A 20,271-nucleotide genomic window follows, 5' to 3' on the forward strand; every position below is an offset into this window, starting at 1 on the left:
CCCGCGAACAGCGCCCGTTCGAAGGTGGGCGGACCGTGGGGGAAGTTGGGGCCACAGACCTCCCCCGCGCACTAGACGCGCACCGGGGCCGCCCAGCCAGGTCCAGGTTGGAGGGGGCGGTCCCGGCGGCGGGCGCAGGCGCTGCCTCGCGCGCACCCCGGCCCCCCCGCCCCCCCTCCTCGGCGGTCCGCCCTCTGCGGGGCGGGGGAGGGCGCGCGAGCCTTGGCCGCCAGGGCCCGCCCCTTCGCCTTCCCGAGCGGGCGGGCGGGCGGCGCGGGGAGGCGGGGCCGCGGCGGCCGGCCCTGTCTGCGCCTCGCTGGCCTCGGAGCTGGCAGACGCTCGGGGGAACATGGCGGCGGCGGAGCTGGCTGTCCCGGCGCTCCCCAATAGCGGCGGCGCGGGCGCGGGGGCGCCGTCGGGCACGGTGCCCGTGCTCTTCTGCTTCTCGGTCTTCGCGCGGCCCTCCTCCGTGCCGCACGGCGCGGGCTACGAGCTGCTCATCCAGAAGTTCCTCAGCCTGTACGGCGACCAGATCGACATGCACCGCAAATTCGTGGTGCAGCTCTTCGCCGAGGAGTGGGGCCAGTACGTGGACCTGCCCAAGGGCTTCGCGGTGAGCGAGCGTTGCAAGGTCCGCCTCGTGCCGCTTCAGATCCAGGTGGGTCCCGCGGGAGGGCCGCGCGCCCCGCCGCGGTTCCCGGTCCGCGCGCGTCCCTGTCTCCGCCCCCGCCGCGCTCCTCAGGTGCCCCGCGCCGCCCTGGCGCCGGGCCCTGCGCGCCTCGCTGGCTTGGAAGGGCTGCGCCGCGATCGCAGTCCTCGGGGACGGCCCAGCGAATGGGCCAGTCCGAAGGTGACGGTCACCAGCTGTCCTCGCCCGAAGCGGGGGCGTGGGCCCCCCAGCGCGTCCGGGCACGCGAGAACGCCCCCACGTGTGTGGTCCTCGACCGCCCGCATCCGCTTTGTGTGCCAAGAGCGAGTCCAGCCGCCTGCGTAACCGAAGGGCTGTGCGGTACTAGCTGTAATTTTTCTGTGGGAGTGCTGCCCAATGGGGTAGAGAGTTGATGCGGAGTATTGGCCTCAGGGTTTGTTACCCAGAGTTGTGTTTACCACTTGCGGAAACACAAACTTCAGGAGTCAGACGTTTCCCCGCTCCTCTCCCCAGCTTTCAGGTCCTGGAGCTTAAGTCTCCCTTAACCTTAAGTGAAATAACCATTTGCGTAGCCTCTTCCTGGTAACTGGCTACTGATTCCGTTGATTATGTATGCGTCGCCTCCGTTGAAAAAGTCATTCGACTCCAGGACTGTAATACCTTGTTAATGACCCAACTCTGGCTACACCAGGATTTTCCGGTGGTGCCAGCTGAGAAAGTTGTTACACCTGAGGATTATTTTATAGCTTTAAAAAAAATTTTTTTTTAAAGTCATGCACTAATAACTATGCGGGCCTGTCTCTTGTCCTTTTTACGCTCAGAGGATTCGCTGGAGGATTTTTATTTTTGGAAAGAAAGAGCATAAGGTATATTTTAGGTACTACACTATCAACAATTTTTCTTTCGTTGAGAAACTGATAAAGCCATTTCTTCGGAAGACCAAACTGCAATGTGGGAATCAGGCTTAGAAGGCATTTTAATATTCAAGTGTCATATTCTTCTTCTTTTTTTTAATGTGTCATATTCTTAAGATTATTCTCTCGATTTTTTTTTTCCCAGCTGTACACAGCTAACTGCAGAATCGGTTTTGTTTCTTATCACCCCAGCACCCATGCCAGAAGCTTCCAAAGCAGATATTTTTACCTGGATAAATTTCCCGTGTTCAGAGGACAAAGGCTATGAGATTCCGCTGTTTACGCCTGTGGGGATCCTAAAGTGATGATCTCTGATACCCCAGAATTTGCCCTGTTGTCCATACAGAGAATTGTGAGAATTGTGGTTGGTAGGTGTTTACTACCCCGCATTTTTGTCTTCAGGAGTTTTCATGGATGACACCTCTCTGCAGCCTTCCTTGTCAGTGTATTTAGGTTATTGTTGCCAAAATACCCAAGAAGTTGGATGCACCTTTGACAGATCCATTAATAAGGGCCAGAATCCAAATTCTAACTGAGGAGGTCTGGAGCTGAGCTGAGGATGCAGAATTCTTTGTGATGCATTTCCTCTAGTGGTTGGGAGGTAAGGTGGGCTATTACCTAATAAGATGGTATGCCAAACTAGCGACCCCCCACCCCACATCTCTGTTTGTTTTTACCCCCAAGATCAGATTTTTTTTATTTTGAAAAATTCAAGCCCTGGTCTGCCAACTCTTTTTTAACATTCTGGAAATTAATGTATATGTGTATACCTGAAATGTCCTGTATATTCTCAAAAGGCATTTTATAATTCAGGTCACTTGTGGCTTTTGAAATATTTTGCTTGGTATAGGAGATAGCATTTTTTTGGTGGTGATGTTTAAAATAATAATTTTAATAATAGGACAACTCTGTTCCATCTTTTAAAAAATATTATTTATATCTCACTAAATAGCCCAAGAGTTCCTAAGTGTCTGTTATATAACACTTCATGTATTTTAAAGTTTGTGACAATTTTTTCTTTATATTATCTCCTTTTAGTGATCCTAATACTTTGACTTCTTTGGCCCTGTGCCTCCTCCAGCCATAAAAACAGATGTGGAAGGCTACACACACTCCATATATATCCATAAAGCTATTCTGATACCCATTTGTATGTATATGAGTATTTATATGTATCAGCACACATATGTGTACTTACATGTGTATATACTCAGAAGTGAAAGGGAAGGTCGTTCTTTTCATGAACACTTTATTATGTGTTTTTGGGACCTAGCTGTATAATCCTAGAGACGTGGACATTTCATAGCTGAATGAGACCATAGAGGTCATCACAGAAACATTTGGGTGGCAGCTTTAAGTGCCTGGCACAATGAATCCAAACATGGATAAGACCCCATTCTTGTTCCTTACCTGATAACCTAACTCTCATTTTGCGGAAGAGCAGAACATAGAGGGAATTGCCCAAGGTTCTCTGGTAATGGTGGGGCCATCCAAGCTTGGGAAGGTCCTCCCTCATAGCTGACTATAGCATTCATCTTCTCTTTTCATGCTTAATGAAAATATCAAGCAGAATAGAGAGCAGGCCACAAACTTGAGCTTGTAATATCACTTGTTTTGCTGGTGTTCATTGTTCTCAGGAATCCCTGTCACTTAGGAAGGCTTAAGATGGCACATCCGTGAGCCCATCGGTGAGGCCCTTTCTCCCAGAGGCAGAGACAGAGAGCATAAGTTTGGCCACATTTAGTCCACTGCTTAAGTAATGTAGCTTGTTATTTCCTTGAACCTGGACCGTAGAGCCTCTAGGGCCCAGGCTCACATACAGTATATTCTGGAGTATCTTCTGAATTTACATAGAGGAGTGGCTTTGCTTGCGTGCTTGTTCTGACTTACTGCCATGACCTTGTGAAACACAGTGGTTACCTGTGTCCTACTGTGTGCACCCGTGGTCGGTTAGCGGTTCTGTGGGGACTGATCTTTGAGACCCCCGTTGTCAGTAGTGGGCTTCTGAGTGTCTTGTTCTCTGGAATAATCTGTCGCAGTGACCGAGTGTCTGCTGACAGCTCAGGTAGCTGAAGACAGCTCATGTTGCCAGCATGGTGTGTGTGTCTTCTGCTTTGTCAGAATGCTTGAAGTCTGAGGCATTTTGAGACGCAGAGGAAGAAATGTAAATGAGAGGATTAAACGGTGGGAATTTAGGTCATTTTTATAACATACAGGTTTTAATTTTTCCAAAGGGGTATTTCCCAAGTTTTTACTAATGGAAACATTCAGCCCTGAAAACTCCTGTACATTTGGTATCCTACCACCACCAGTGTATTTTCCAGCTTGTCACCATGGAAGGCAGAGCCCAAACAGGAGAGAGGAAGAAGTGGACATGAAGAGGAGGATGCCAGTGAGGCCATTTTGCCTCTGTACGTAGGAGGGAAAACTCTGGCAGCTTTGTGTGGGCAGAAGATAAGGGCTTCCCTGGGAAGGTTATTTTGACCTTTCCTGAGATGGTTCATTGGGAAGGGATTTGCCTCCAGCTTTCACTTTCTTAGAGGTTTATTACTACCATTATTATTACTAACAGTGGACATTTACTAGCTAGAAGAGACTCCAGAGTTCATGGTGGAAAGGGAGGGAAGACGGGGTTTGGAAAGATGAAGCAAAGGAATCTGTACCCTTGGGCTTGCTGGTTTGAAGGTGGTGAGTTTTGATTATGAAACCTTGACTGTGAGAGCACGTAGGAGGAGCAGATAGATAATAATGCTCCGAAACAGAACAGAGAAGCAGGCGGGACAGATCTCTGGGAGGTGAACAGTGTCAGGGCACTGAGAGGAAACAGCTGGATCGTGAGGGATGTGGTTTGTCTCTCCCCCACTGGTTCGATGGGAGTATGTATGTGTGTGTGGTCTGTGTGTGTTTGTGACTTTCAAAAAATTTAACATTTTGGATTACTAAGCAAAGCACTATGCTTTTTTCCCCTTGTGGAGGCTCCCTGTGAATCAGCTGTGTGTGAGAGTGGGAACTATGAATTTATTGATTGATCACAGGAAGCCCATGGAATCCTTGAAGTAGCCCTCTGAGGTAGATAGTGTTTTGTTGCTTTGTTACAGATTGAGACACTGCTGTTTGAAAATGTAAATGATTTGTCTGATTTCATGTAATTGAATTTAGGAAAATTGAGATTTGGTCTCAGATCCTAACGCCCACTGCTCTGCGGTGTAGGGAGCCTTGTAACCCCGGGGGAATCACATCATAAAACTCTGTTTTAAGGGAGTCCGTGTTGCAGCCAGGCCTCACTATAGCTGTGGTAATCACATTTCCTTGCAAACACTTCTGAGTGCAGTAATGATACCCGACGGTCCCTTCTGGACTCTCTCCCCAGCACATCATGCGTATCTTGTGACTCTCATGGACTACCACAGTTTTGAACACATCCCATTTACAATTCCAAACTTGAATCATTCCTAAAGATACACAGTTTACTCACTGTAGTAGTTCACACTAGAAGGCTGTTATAACTAAGTACTACACACTGAGTGGCTTATACAACAGAGATCTATTTCCGCACAGTTGTGCAGGCCAGCAGTCGGGGTTGACTCCTTCGGAGGACTGTGAGGGAGAATCTTTTCCGTGCTGCTTTCCCGGCTCTCGGTGGTTTGCTGGCGATCTTTGGCATTGCTTGGCTTATAGACCCATCACCTTCATCTCTGCCCTTCTCTGTCCAAATTGCCTCTTTTTATAAGGATGCTGTTCATGTTGGTTTAGGCACTCACCCTGCTCCAGTATGACCTCGTCTTGACTAATTATTTTTCAGTGATTCTGTTTCCAAATAAGGTTGCTCTCTGAGGTCCTGAGGGTTAGGAATTCAACATACGAATTTTGAGGACAGAATTCAACATATAACACTCACCATGAATTGCTTTCATGGGAGAACAGAACCGGGGCATGGAGAGAGCATCACTGAGGAAGGCCAGCTTCTCTGTGTGTGCCTGTCCTGAGTAACCAGGGGGCACGTAGCAGAGGAGGGACAGGTTCCCTGCAGATGGACAGCCATTGTCAGAAAATGGTCAGAACACAGGTGGTAGTGAAGAGGAGAGGATACTGTCATGGTAACCGTAATAATGGGACTTGGGGATGAAAAGTCTTTTGACTGTGAAATCTAAGGTCAGATCCAACAATGGCACTTTTTTTTAAGAAAGTAGAGAAAAATTTGTACTCGAAATTGATCTCCGAAACCATTGTTTGAGGAGGCTGTTTGCTCTGATCAGTTTTTTTGTATTTAAATATGTTTATTGAAATATGTATTATCTGTGTGTGTGTGTGTATCGAGATGTTTGTAGATACATAGGTATATGAAAGTGTGTATGTATGCACACACACTTTTTTTTTTTAAGATTTTATTTATTTATTAGAGAGACAGCCAGCGAGAGAGGGAACACAAGCAGGGGGAGTGGGAGAGGAAGAAGCAGGCTCCCAGCAGAGCATGGAGCCCGATGTGGGGCTCGATCCCAGGACCCTGGGATCACACCCTGAGCCGAAGGCAGACGCTTAACGACTGAGCCACCCAGGCGTCCCACACACATATTTTTATACGTGATTTTTTTCATGCTTCTTGAATATGCAGTGATCTGTAATTGCTGTATTTTACTTGTGACGGCATTTGGTCAAGTTCACTTTTAATTTGCTATCTTGCCGTCGCAGCGTGTGTCTGAGCAGCATGGTTTTGGTTTAAGAGAAGTTCATGAGTCAAATTAAGAAGTTCCCGGATTTTACAGTCAGTGTGTAATTAATAACAACTTATTTGAATTAATGTGGATGGGGTGGGGGGTTGGTTGGAAATGGTTTGAGTTTTTCAGGGTGGTTTTTTGTTTTGTTTTTATTTTTTCTCCTTTTTATTGTAGCCTCAAAGCCTCCTTTCTGGCTTATCAAGTATGCAAGTTATTCATAAAGTAGCGTATTTTTTTCCCAACTACCATAGCATAGGGATACCTTTTTTTTTTTTTTTTAAATAAGCTTTTAGTTTTACCATAGTGTTAGACTTAACAGCAAAGTTGCGGAGATAGCCCAGAGAGTTCCTGACACCTGTACTTGTCTCCCCCTGGCTGACATCTTACAGTGCTGGGCACAATGCTTATCACAGCCAAGGAACCAGCATTGGTACATAAGATTCTCTGAGCTCTACACTTTATTCAGGTTTCACGAGTTTTTCCCGAGTGCCATTTTTCTCTTCCCCAACCCATTCTCGGATACTAATTATGTTCAGTTGTCATGTCTTCCTAGGCTCCCCTGGGCAATGACAGTTTTTCAGACTTGTATTGTTTTTGATGGCATTGACAGTTTTGAGGAGCACTGGTCGGATATTTTGGTAGAATGTATCTCAGTTTTGGTTTATCGGATGTTTTTCTCATGCTTCAAATGGGCTTGTGGGATTTTGAGACGCAGATCGTGAAGGTCGTTCTCGTCACGTTTGTTCAAGACTGTATACTATGAATGTGGCCTCACTGATTATCTCGGTTTTGATCACCTGGCTGAGGCAGTGTCTGCCAGGTTTTCCCGCTGTCAAGTCACCCGACCGCCTTTATATTCTGCTCGGAGGAAGCAAATTACTCCATGCAGCCCACGTCCAAGGGGATGTCAGGAGTTAAACTCTGACTTCCTGAGAGGAGGGTATCCGGGCATTTTTGATTCACTAAATTATAACCAGTCATCTCTGCACAAAAACATGCCTCGTCACATTATCTCTGTGGCTCCCCTGTTTGCTGAAGGTTACTAGGTGAGTGCCTATACTAGAAGGGCTTTGCAAGGTGGTGAGGATTTTATGGCTGCATTTTCTGCCGTCCTCAGTCTGTGTCTACTATGACGTATACCTGCCGTGGCCCCCTGCCCAGAAGAGGAGACCTCACAGCTGAAGGGACGTAGGAACAGAAATCCCAGGAGACCACAACTCTGGATATGTAGGGTTTCTGGGTAGATAAGGCTTTATTCCTTTAAGTATCCCAATGTTAAATACTGTGGCCATTTTAATATTGTAGTCCTGAAGTATGATGTAATTTAACATTTTCTTAGTGAGTGTGCTAAAGTGATGTGTCCCAATTTATAAGTTATATACGTACTCCTTCACCAGAAGCCTGGTTGTGGAACTTGCTGAGTTTTGATCTGCTCTTAGTGTATTTTGAGTCTTTTCTCTGTCATCTATCATTTCTTGCTGATAGCAGTTTGCCTATCTCCAGCAGCTTCCTTTCTGATTTGCTGTTTATAACCTTCTGTGAATTTAGGGTCAGGACGACTAAACTTGTTAGGAATATACACAGAGTTTGTCGGTTATCCGAGGTGAGATCTGCGAGCTGGAGATAGAGCGGCTATGAGCTCTGAGATAACGCTTGGCCATCCGGCACACTGACTTTGGTTTACTTTGCCTGCCTACTGCTTTCACTGCTGTGGAATGACGAGAATGGCCGAGCTGCATTGCTATCATTTGAAACAGACCAGTTGCAGGTAAACTGCATTCCGTCGTGGGCCCTAAACACGTTGTGGGTGTCTAGGGACCCAGTTAGACTTTGGGCCCTTTGATCCAAAATTTAATTTTTACGGAGAATTTAAAATACATATTCATAAATAGTGACTGGTTTTAAAAATTGTGTCCTAGGGACTTATATATACATCATGCTCACTGCTTTGGAAAATGATACTTGCATTAAAAATTTAAGGGAGAAAACAGTGAAAGATAGAATATATAATTTAAGATGCTTGAATATGTAATTTAATCATACTTTACTGGCAAAGTAGGAAGACTCTATGCATAGAGTTAGAATGACAGACGGCATGCCCATTCTGCCACGAACTTGGTCTGTGGAGTTAACACCGAAGGAAGATTGGTGCCAGAGTTCCTCAGACCAGCACATAGATAAGGAAGTACAAGCTCACTAGAAGGATAAAAGATTCCATTTAATGATTCACTTAAACTGTTTCCTGAGAGTACGTACACCCTGTGCAGTGGTAGGCTCTGCGCGGAGGGTCTAGGGCCAGGCTGGTGGGGAAGCCAGCATCACGTAATTGGGACACAGGTTTCTCTAGAAAATTATTAACAGCTATTATCCATGGGTGGTTTTAGGGCAAAATGGGAAAATCAGAGGGGAGATGTAAGGGCTGGCCAGTAAGAGGAGGGGTATGGGTTCATTCAGGACTGGACTGCTACCTCTGCAGTGCTTGAAATTTGAGAAGGAAGAAGAAAAGCATCATGGACCTTTAAGAATCCATGAGTGACATTAAATTCTCAGCATTCACCAGTGTTTTTCACTTTTTTGTAGACTCATGCTGGGCCCAAGTTCTTACTACAGAGCAACTATGGCAGTTAATGTAAAGCTGTTTTTAACCTTAATTATTAATTTCCTGGTGGTGATGAATACGTTGAAGAATGCAGATGTCCAGTTTATGTCTGTCCATTAAACAGTGGTGATGTGCTTGGCATCATTTCATTGCATTTCTTTTTTGAACTCTCCGAAGTTATTCCTGAGAACAGTGTCTTAATATTTCTGTCTTGATTACAGCAGCAATTCCGGATTTGTTTCTGTTTTTTCAGTTTTATGTTCCACGGTCTCGGCTACAGATTATTTTCGGGGTTACTTTTCGTACTCGTAAGCAGTGCCATCATCAAACTTAAGTGGTTTACTATCATAACATTTTTTTCTAATTACAAAAGCAATGCGTATTTTTAAATAACATTTAGGAAAGGTTTTTAAATAGCATTTGAAGAAGGCAAGAAAAGTATAAAGAAAAAATATTACCAGCACCCATAGCTGTGTAACTACTTGTTAATACTTTCGTATATTTGCTTCTACCTTCTATTTATATTTTTACATGATTGAAATACTGTTGAACTGTGCTCTCTTATTAAAATTAACATTAGATCATGTGGATTTCTTTGTAGATGGTTCAAATATTTTGAAAACTTATTTGCATATATGATTTTAGTTCTCTGAAAAATGTTTTATCACGGGAATGTGTTAAAATTTGTGAAGTCATTTCTGTATTGTTGGTCCTTGGTTTACTTCTCATTTTCACTGTTAAAAGCAATTCAGTCAACATCTCTGTGGATAACTTTTTTTTCCTGTAATTTGAATCACTTCTTTTGGATAATAGTTGTAGAATTTGACTTACTGGGTCAAACAGTGGGAACACTTTTCTCCTGTATTGACCTCCGCTGAAAATAAATGTCGTTGTATAACGAGTGCTAAATCATTCTTTTTTCTTTTCTCCTCAGCTCACCACCCTGGGAAATCTTACACCTTCCAGCACTGTGTTTTTCTGCTGTGATATGCAGGAACGATTCAGACCAGCCATCAAATATTTTGGGGATATTATTAGTGTGGGACAAAGATTGGTATGTTTGCTTGTTTATTTTTTTCCAGTTCCCTGAAGCATGATACACATTTATATGTTTACAGATATGTATATTGCTAATTGTCTTTGTTTTTTGTTTGTTTTTTCCAGTTACAAGGGGCCCGGATGTTAGGAATTCCAGTTATTGTAACAGAACAGTACCCTAAAGGTCTTGGAAGCACCGTTCAAGAAATTGATCTAACAGGTGTAAAACTGGTACTTCCAAAGACCAGGTTTTCAATGGTAATACCAGAAGTAGAAGCAGCATTAGCCGAGATTCCTGGAGTCAGGAGTGTTGTATTATTTGGAGTAGAAGTAAGTGCCTGTTGTTATGTTTGGGATACAATATCATTTGTAGAAAACCCAGGTATTTCGACAGTGCAATTTTATATATAGACTAGGTGGTAGGTGATAGGAATGTTGAAAACATCCAGCCTTTATTAAGCGTTGACTGTTTGCATGACGGTAATCTGTAGCTCTTCATCCATTCAACATTCCCAGTGACTTTCTGAGCCAATTGAGTACTTTCGGTCTCCCTCTATTACAGGTGAGGAAGCTAACACACAGATGCTGTACAACTTCTTGGGGCACGTAGCTGGTTAAGGGATGGAGCTGGATGTGAATCTAGGCTGATCGATTCTTGGGCTTTGCTTCTAACTACTCCTTTTGGGGCACATTTTCATCAGAGATGTTATTTTTGTTGATGTGTTGTAGGATTTCACCTTGTTCATGTTTTTGCTGTAGAAAAACCTTCGAAGTCGTGTAGCTCATTGTCCTTCACACTCAAATCACTTCCATACCCTCTTAAAGGAAAAAAATACTCATGGATTCCTCATGCTGATTAAAATGATTTTTTGTTCGATCTGGTCTTTTGCATATGAATATACGTATTTATTCATAGCATTTAAACAGCTATTGAATTAAATTTAAAAATTATGAAGAAAACTATAAAAACAATGAAATCCAAATAGTATTAATTAAATATACCTATGACGTGTTGATGGTAGGTTTTATACAGTAGGTTTTAAGAGTAGAAAGATGCAGCCTTAGGTTTGGATGTGCGTTAAATATTTTTGTATTTTGACTTCAATAATGGTGATATACAGGCAGCCTGTTTATAAAAACATGTCATGCCAAGTCCTGTTGCTGACTCGGGCACTTTTTTTGCTCATCCATCATTATTAGACCTCGTGCCTAATCAAAATCAACTTTGAACAGTCCTCCAGTGCCAATTTTAGTGACATGTGAGTTGATAATTCTCCAAAGCTCACTCGTCACGTGCGCATAAGGTTGGCATCCTGGTAGCATTGAAATGTGCTTTCATTGCTTATATAACGGAGCTGTTGTCGGGCACGGTTTTGCTCTGTATTCTCTGCTAACGAATTGTTACAAGTTAGTACCAACAAAGATGGGATCTATATAATACTTCTGCTTGTGTCGTATACTGGATATTTTTTGCCTTTGCCACTTGTTATTTTTAACTTGACCTACCTTTACTACTGGGTCCTCGTACCAACTTAGTTTTTCTACTTGTTTCTCCGTCTGCACTACTGCTGACTCATTCTTCGTGTTAGGCGCTCAGAGTGAGTTCAGAAATAAACCCAACCTCGAGTGGCATCAGAACGGAGTGGTAGTAGTCAGCCCTGTGAAGGTCATCCAGATGACAGGTGAAAATCTTTTTTAAAAAAAATTCTCACAGAGCTCCAAGAATATGTTCGAGGATCCCAGTATGAGGAAGCTTGATGTAATCCAATTTCTGACTTTACAGTGAGGAAACCAAAGCCTGAGATGCTCTTTGTTTTCAGGATCACCTAGCAAGTTAGAGGCAAAACCAGTTGTAGGACAAGTTCGTAAGAGCGGTGGTGCTTTTTCTGCCTTACCATGTTGTCGCACGTTTGTGAAATGTGTGACTGCGTTATTACATAGGATTTTTAATTTTCCTCCTAGACTCACGTGTGCATCCAGCAAACAGCTCTGGAGCTAGTTGGCCGAGGTATTGAGGTTCATATTGTTGCTGATGCCACCTCATCGAGGAGCATGATGGACCGGATGTTTGCTCTCGAGGTAATTGTCCTGCTTGAAAATAAATAATTTATGAACTTTTCCCAATTAATTCGAAGAATCATGAATACTTCATAGCAATGAAAGATTGACATCTTCAACTTGAGGTTCTTCTGACGATATCAGACTCATCGACTTCCAGAGTCTTGATGGTGCACTGACCGACCTTTGAGGTCTTGGCACTCGGTCTTGTCTTATATCTTCTGTCTCTTCAGATCTAGATTTCTAGTGACACCAAAAGCTTTCGTACATCTTTCCTCATAACTTTGCTATAGTTTGATGTATGAACTTGTAAAAGGCAGTCTAGTAAGCTTGATCTGAATCACTGAGAAATTTGCAAATCAGAAACTGCCCACCTCGGTTTAACTCAACCCAACCCTAGGGCCTGGTGGGCCTCAGCCTGGTTCAGCCTCAGACTTGAACTTCTGGGCATGGGAGGTGTGTCACTGCCTGTGGACACCACTCACACCTAGTGTTTGTTGGCATCTGCCCCAGAGGGTCAGGGTGGAACAGAGTCAGGGAATCAGAGGTGTTTTGTCAGTGTTGCTTAACAGTACTCTTTCGTAAGCATTTTCTCTTCCAAGACTGTTGAAAAGCAAACTACCATATAATCCTTTGAAACAGTCATGCCATATTGTGGACTGTTCTCTCTCTCACGTTTGATTCTAGTTCTGTGATTTTAGAGTCATGTCCATGTGGATTGAGTTGGCATGTTCTTTAACTCATGATTTTTATTGGGAATGGGAAATACAGATTTTTTGTCATTATCGTTGAGATCCTCCAGTGTTCAGGCCCAAGCTGGCCTATGAACCACTTTCTCTGGTGGATTGCAAAGTCATTTCTTTAGCTAAGAGTGTTCCCAGGGGTGTTGAGGTAGGGCAAGTGAGCGAGTCGAAGACGAGAAGGGGGAAAATTCAGTGCAGAGGGCCGATGCAGAAGCAAGTGGGGAGCTGGGAGCAGCAGTTTCGTTAAGGCCCTGGTTGGCCATCCCTTCTCTAGGGAGGCTGAGGTCCAGAACTTGAAATGTCTCCACGGAAGTGGAAAACCGAAAACATCCAAAAATAGCAATAATCTTGCCTATAAAGAAATTGCAAGGACTTTTGTCCTCCATTCAAATTAAGTTTTTGAGGCATGTCTTTATTATGGCATTTATTACAGAAAATTATGATTGTTGGCACTTCTGTCTTCTCATAAGACTGGGAATAAAAACATGGTCAACCTATTTACCATCTGACGCTCATTAAGAAGTCTAATCTTAGTGATCAGGGGTCCAGACACTGGAGGGGTAATACGGGTTTGAACGCAGGTCTGGCGTTCTGTTAAGCTATGCCCAGGGACAAGTTACGTCGTACACATGCTTCAGATCTTTTACTGGGGAAGTGGGAACAGTAAAAGCCATGACAAGGGAAGATTTGGTGAGGATTAAATGAGCTAACGTGTTGACGGCACTCAGTGTAGCGCCCGACACAGAAAACGCTCAAATGTTAGCTGCTGCATTTATTTCCTTGTGATGATTATTCGTTGTGTCCATGCGGTTAGTCTCATCCGAAATGTAGAAACATGATGTCAGCTTCTCAGACCCGGCAGGGACCAGTCCTGAGAAGTTCTCGGGCGCCAAGGAGGGACTACGGTCCGGGTGGCTTCGGAAGAGGCAGGGCAGCTGGCGTTGCCGGGGTTCAAGCACGGAGGTTGCAAAGTCACAAGAAAGAAGCCGGTCAGGTGCTGATGGGGGAGGCATGCCACCCACGTTGCAGATTTTTCTCTTAGTTTTCTACAGAGGTGTTGTAATCTGTACGTAACTTACTGGGAGAAATGTTAGGTCTTTTTTCTTTTACTGCAGGACTTTGAAGGTTAAAGAGCAATCCGGCCAGCTCCCCTTCCCTGTTGCTTTAGAACACAGCTACTCGAGGAATTCCTGAGACTACCCATACTGCCTGCTGAGATTGTTATACTAATAAGATTTATAGTTACTGTTATTAAAACTTCAGTGCCAGTGTTTGTGGCGTGTGCTTTCTTCAACAGCATGTTTTGAGCTCCGACCATGTGTCAGGCATTGTTTCTTTCAACTAGGAATTGTAGAGTAAATGCAGAATCAAAGAGAATGAAACCCTCTCTGGAACTTGATACCCTTGGACTTGCGGGGCGGGGGGGGGGGGTTGGAAATTTACTGGGTTTAGGGTTTTTTTTTTCCCCCTTTGCCCTTTCTGAAGCTCTCATGACTTTGCACCCTTGCATTTTGAGGTTTGTGGGTCAGAGTAAGCTTTTCCTTCGACCTTGTTGGACTGGTTTTGTCCGTGTAGGGGATGAACTTCGGAAGCCGATGAAGCGCAAGACCTGTGTGCATGGAAGCGCCGCGGTTTGACGTTTTCGCCTCATTTCCAGCCAGGAAAGAAAGAGAGTTTGGGAGCAGGACTGCGGTGTCCTAATAGCGTGTGTGGGTGTGCACAGACCTGCCCGTGTCTGCCGAAGCTGCTGCTTTGCTCTTTCTGCTCAGGCACCTTTCAGTTCGGAGCTGGCAGGCACCGTGGGAAGGTGGTGGAGTGTGTTCTAAAAACTTTGCATGTTGCCGAGCCACGCCTTCTGCTTACACAGGTTCTTGGCTTGATTGTTTTTGAATCCAGTCAACCTTGGCCATGTCTCCATCTTGAAGCTACGTAATACTGCGTCAGTGTCAGGTGACTAAGATGTGTTTCTGTGCCTTGAGTGTCCCAGCCGACCTCCACCACGTGACCCGACTCAGCCTCACCGAGCCGTGTTGGCCTGGAGTGAACCAGATTGTGGTCAGTGGAGCACTAGGGAAAGCTGGTGTTTTCAGGGGTGATCTGATTGCTTCCTTAGACCTGGGAACAGTTCTCTGTCCTTCCTGCCTCACGAAGGGACTAGAAAGATGAGCAAGAACTGACCTCTGTTGGCACTTTTGCATATATCAGGCAACTGTCACAGACACTGAAAGTGTGATTAAGATTCAGAGTGACTCATCGAGAGTCGGCTGGTTGAACCAGGAGCAGTGAGGAAGGCCGGCAGGGCCTCCAGCTGGGGAGGGCGGGAGCGGCGTCCAAGGCGGCTGCATCTAGTCCTACATTGTCCCCTGCTCTTCTCTGGGAAGCAAGCACACAGTCCTGGAGATTTCTAAGATAGTCAGAAGCGGACTAAAAGGAGGAGGAGTTTAGTTTCCAGAAGTCCGTAAAAAACTCACTTTCGGGTATTTGTCCCAAAATAAAGGGTACCAGCACACTTGCTTATTTCCTCCCTCTTTCCTGCATAATTCTGCTGTCTTGTCTTTTCTTGAGTGTTCTTTTCAGCTGCTCAGCGTGCTCTTCTGCTCAGGCTGCTGAGGTCCACACTGGCTTTGCGGGAAGTAGGCTGTGGCTTCTCCCTTCTGCGTCCTTGGGGACAAAAAGGAAGAGTTTGCTCTGCCAGTGGGAAGGTTGGGCCTGTGCATCTGTAAGCACCTGAAGACGTCACCTTCACTCTGCGAGGACGTGCTGGCTGTGGTCCTGACTTCTTCATGAGGAGTGACTGATCCTGGTCTTTTCCTCTGACCTGGCTCGGAATTATGTCTAACCGCCCGTCTTCCATGGTTCTTACAGCAGATGGTTCTTGGGACAGCAGTTGGCCGGTTTTTTCCCTATGGTTTCTGATAATAGAGACATCCAGAGAAGACATCTCTAACTCCAGAACTCTCTCTCATTCCCTTCTCTACTACTCCTCTCCTGCTTGTTCTCGACTTTGTTTTCTTTGCCCTCCTCTTTCCCTCCTTCCTTCCTTGAGACTTCTGTCCTTGCTTCTTTATTACAATTCCACAGGGCGGTTTGGAGAGGACATTCTTTGATCTTCAGCGAAACTTTAAATTTTATGCTCTTGTTTGGTGATTCTGAAGTTTACAGTGGTGGCAATGCTGGTGGTTCTCTTACCGGCCCCGGGGCACATTCTTCCACTTTGTGGGAGGCTCTCCTACCACCCGTCATTTCTTTGTTATGGGAAGGACACACATTGCTGTATGTCAGGTGTTTGGAGACAGAAAAAAAATGAAAAATCGTTGTTTTACACTCATAGTCTTGATTTCCCTTCTGTCTCTGGCACATAGAAGTCATAACATTAGCTACATGTTTTTTTTCCCTTGTTTCTAGTCCATCTTACTAGTATCGAGAATAATCATAATGGGTTTGTAGTGTGGCTAGTTTGAAATCCGTCCCTGTCACTGAATTTGATGGTCTGGCTAAGGACCATTGTTCTTATTGAGGACACTATTGTGTCCCGCCTTAGCTTTTGCTGTTGTAATACAGTGTCCCTTGTTATGCTCATTTTTTGATTTGTCCTTTTTTTTTTTTTTTTTAAAGCGTCTTGCTCGAACCGGGATCATAGTGACTACGAGTGAGGCTGTTCTGCTACAGCTGGTGGCAGATAAAGACCATCCCAAATTCAAGGAAATTCAGAATTTAATTAAGGCGAGTGCTCCAGAGTCGGGCCTGCTTTCCAAAGTATAAGGACATTTGAAGGACTGGTATGCTACTCACCATCAGGTGACAGGACTGCAAGCCCAGACGAGCTCTTGTCTCTCCTAGAATTAAAATGTTAAAGTCAAAATGTGGCTCCTTTATTGCGCCTCTTAGTCAGACATAACCAGTTAGGCCATTTGGATACCAGCGTTTAGTTACAAATGTCAAAGGCTTCAGGTGCTGCCTACCTTCTTTTTTTTGTCAATGTGCTTTTATTTATTAAAAAAAATTATAATGGAGGTGCCTGTTTTGTGTATACTATATCCACTGGTCATCATTTTTTAAAGTGAATACTCGTGTGACGTGTCCTTAAATTGTGCTCTGTAAAGAAAACAACGTACCGATAATGGTTTGACTTTCGTAGTATTGTTAAGATGTCTGTTGTGGTGTGGACTCAGTGCTTTTACTTTACAGGTAGATTGAAGTAGGATTATTAGGTGAGAATTTCAAATAGGCCTGTGGATCATGCTACCCCTTTCCTTCACAGTGCAGTCAACTTGAGCGAATTGCATTGATCTAACCCAACGTATATTGAATAATTATATGTCTTTCTTGATGATGCTTGTTTTCTTATTCTAGTCACTATCGCTGATTCTCTCTTAATGTTCTTTTTTTTTTTTTTCCAAAGCAGAATCTTTTATTTAGAAATACTCATTGGGCCATTCTTTGTTTTAATTTTGCAAACAGAGTGGTTTGCAATGTTATAAAATTAGTGGAGAACTGTTTTAAATTTTTGACTTTGGCTGAATGTGTTTACAACAATGTTGAATACATCTAATATGCACCAGATTTAGCAAAGAGTCAGAAGCTGGATAAAATGGAGTTTTCAAACATCCATATTCTTATTTGGTATTTTCTCTACCTACCCTCCAAATATTACAGTTAATGCAAAGGCTTGAGTCATGATTTCGTAGTATTAATTTTGTAGTCATTGCTACCCTTCAATAAATTTATTTTCATTAAAAACTTAGAGGGTTTTAAAACTTTTTTTTACATTATGTGACATATGGAACATTGCTGTCTTTTATATTAAAGTAATTAAAGAAAATGTATTATGTGAATGAAATTATTTTGTCCCCCACAACATGGCTCTGTGAGTACTACTCCAGGAATTCTACTATTTATTTCAAAGTGTAAAACTTTTGACATTTAAAATCTCTCGACCAAAGGGAATTTTTCAAAGGAAAATCCTTTGCAGGTGGGGCAAATGGATTTTACTGAAGGGCTTTGTCATTATTTAAGAGCAGTAGAAATGTTGATTTCTTTTGTCAGTAACAAACTGAAGCTATAAGTCTTGTGGGTGCAGTTGAGTATTTTTTTCCCCAGCAAACTTGGGTGTCAAAAAAGAAGAATCCAAGATTTCTCCACATTTTAATATAGTTTTTAAAAACTTCAACCTAGTGCTCCTCAAACTTTAATACAAATGCAGTTCACCTGGGGATCTCCTTAAAATGCTGACTCTGGTTCAGCAGGTGTGCGGAGGGCCTGACATTTTGCATTTCCAAATAAAAGGGCACGTTGCACCCGGGCTGCTCAGAAGGGAACACGTTTTGAATAGCAGGGATTTAAGTGACAACACCTGTTTCCCTCGCCTGCATCCATGTCCTTCGTTTCTCATGAAATAAAAGCCTTGTCAGAGCTAAAACCCATTCCCTGACCCCCAGGTTAGCTTCCTATGCCTACCGTAAGAAATTACCGTAAACTTAGTGGCTCAACACAGCACAAAGTGAATATCTTACAGTTTTGTAGGTTAGAAACCTGAAGTGGGTATCCCTGGGCTAGAACCCATCTTTCCCAGTAGATTGTCAGCTCTTTGAAAGCAGGAGCTGTGCAGTTTCTGTACTCATTCTGGAAAGATCTCAACATGGTGCTATGTGCTGAGGACAAAAAGATTCTCCTAGGGAACTTCTGGTCTGGTACAGAGTCAGATATATCCTAACCTCTCAGCGAATGTAAATCGAAGTAGGTTATGTCAAAAGTTCAGGAATGTCACTCTACCAGAGTTCAGAAGAGTATAATTAGGACTTCTGGTTTCTCCCTTCTTTTTCACAGATCATGCAAAACAAGGTGACAAGGCCTTGTTCTTATGAGAAGACTGAATTGATTTTAATACATTAGGTTTTGAGTTGGGAAGTGCCTACAATTTTGCAGGATAACATTATTTTTTTAACTGATGGAAATAAAGAAGTTGAGCACTGAAGCAGAAGACCAGTCCAGTGTTGAGGGGTTAGGAACAGGACTGAGATGCTTCATTTATCGAAATGTAAAAACACGTGCAGAACTTTAAAATGAAAAGTAATAAAAGTGATAACTTACTCCAAGCAGGAAACCAAATACCCTGTTAATAAACATTTAAATATCACATTTCTCTAACTGGAATATTTTCCCTTTTGACAAGTTGATGTTTGGGTAAATATGACTCGAGCTGACTGGAACTTGAAAGATCATGATCTCAAAAGGTGCGTTTCAGCTCTAAAATTCTAACGTGGTTTTATGTTTCAAATGTGGCCCATGAGACCCAGAGATAAACACCTTTTCTAAACATGCCCATGCCCATATAAAGGTGTAGCAAAATGAGGACCAGGTTTCTTAACACATTGTCTTGCCTTTCCTGACATCGGTGGCTCATGCTGTGAAGATGGTCAGAAGGGAAGGAGGAAACAATGAAAAGGCAGCGTGTTCCAGTACAAAATAGCACAGCCGTTGACAAGAGCAAAGCCAATGGGATCGTCCCCGAGCTCGTAGCTCTCCCCGGGCCTGCTGTCTTCCATCTAGTCTTATTTCTCTCTGGACGGCTTTCTAAGTAATTCGGGAGGATGGCTGGTAATATAGAAATTATTTTCATTGTCAAATAACTACAAATCGATATTCGCACATCATTAATGCTTCCTTAATCCTCCACGGGGCCTAACTGTCAACGACTAACCTTTGATTAAAAAGAATGTAAAAATCACTAGGCTACCATAATGAGAATTACCAATTACTTAGATGACATGGAAATGGATTTCTTAAAAAATTGCAGTTGGCTTTTAGAATTGTTCCCACGTTGCTTTTATCAGTTAGGTCTGAACAGATAGCAAGAAAGTGTGTATTTTTAGAAGAGATTAAAATCCAAAGTGCTGGCGCAGTAAAAATAACCTAGTGATTCCTGTTTGATAGACTATAATCCCGATTTGCTGGCCTTGGGAAACAAAACTCCTAACTGGCCCCCAGAGTTCCCACTGTGGTGTGGGAACACTCCCAGGCTCCTGCTGCTAGGTGGGCAATTAAACCCCCCGTGTCAGTGTAGCGAGAAAGGGGTTTTGCTCAGGTGTTTCAAGTTTCCAATCAGTGCTCTGGTGTGGTGGCTTGTATCTAATGAGGGGAGATTTTAAAAGGGACTCGGCTCTTCCGGAGCCAAGAGATCCTGAGTGTGAGAGGGTATCCCCTACTCCTTGGCAGGGGGAGGCTCTGCTGCTGACTTTGAAGAGGGAGGAGATTGCAAGCCTCCAAATGCAGGTGGCTGGCAAAGAAACGAGGACCTAAGTTGTCCAAGCACAAAGAGCCGAATTCAGCAAACAACATGGGTAGAGTTTGGAAGAATATTCTCCAGAAGCCGCAGAGGAGAACGGGGTCTGGCTGACATCTTGATTTCTGCCTGGAGAGTTCCTGAGCAGGTAATGCAACCCTGATGTACCTGGATTTCTACCTGCAGAACTGGGAGGTAAATGGTTTGAAGTCACTACACTTCTGAAAATTGGTTACACAGCAATGGGAAACTAATATATTTTGCTTTTATTTT

The 20,271-nt window shown here is 43.8% G+C and overlaps 1 protein-coding gene across 2 annotated transcripts; it reads left to right on the forward strand.

Annotated features, from left to right (window-relative positions):
- The first annotated feature begins 294 nt into the window (after positions 1-294).
- ISOC1 (isochorismatase domain containing 1) lies at positions 295-17,538 on the forward strand. 2 transcript variants are annotated; one of them, XM_026507886.4, is made up of 5 exons: positions 295-658; positions 9,812-9,931; positions 10,042-10,245; positions 11,878-11,994; positions 16,332-17,538. In XM_026507886.4, exons 1-5 carry the CDS (start codon positions 350-352, stop codon positions 16,476-16,478), a joined length of 897 nt encoding a protein of 298 aa, XP_026363671.1. In that variant the 5' UTR covers positions 295-349; the 3' UTR covers positions 16,479-17,538. The 2 variants fall into 2 exon arrangements, with proteins under 2 accessions (XP_026363671.1, XP_057163076.1); XM_057307093.1 differs by having other exon boundaries at positions 310-658; positions 13,832-17,538.
- The last annotated feature ends 2,733 nt before the right edge of the window (positions 17,539-20,271 follow it).

The sequence above is a fragment of the Ursus arctos genome, unplaced genomic scaffold, assembly GCF_023065955.2.
Source record: "Ursus arctos isolate Adak ecotype North America unplaced genomic scaffold, UrsArc2.0 scaffold_5, whole genome shotgun sequence".
Classification (NCBI taxonomy): Eukaryota; Metazoa; Chordata; class Mammalia; order Carnivora; family Ursidae; genus Ursus; species Ursus arctos.

Excerpts from the sequence above, each read along its gene's own strand:
- ISOC1 (XM_026507886.4), top strand. The coding sequence starts at position 350 with ATGGCGGCGGCGGAGCTGGCTGTCCCGGCGCTCCCCAATAGCGGCGGC. Across the intron at positions 9,932-10,041 it reads TTAGTGTGGGACAAAGATTG|TTACAAGGGGCCCGGATGTT; the intron begins GTATGTTTGCTT and ends TGTTTTTTCCAG. Across the intron at positions 10,246-11,877 it reads TTGTATTATTTGGAGTAGAA|ACTCACGTGTGCATCCAGCA; the intron begins GTAAGTGCCTGT and ends TTTTCCTCCTAG.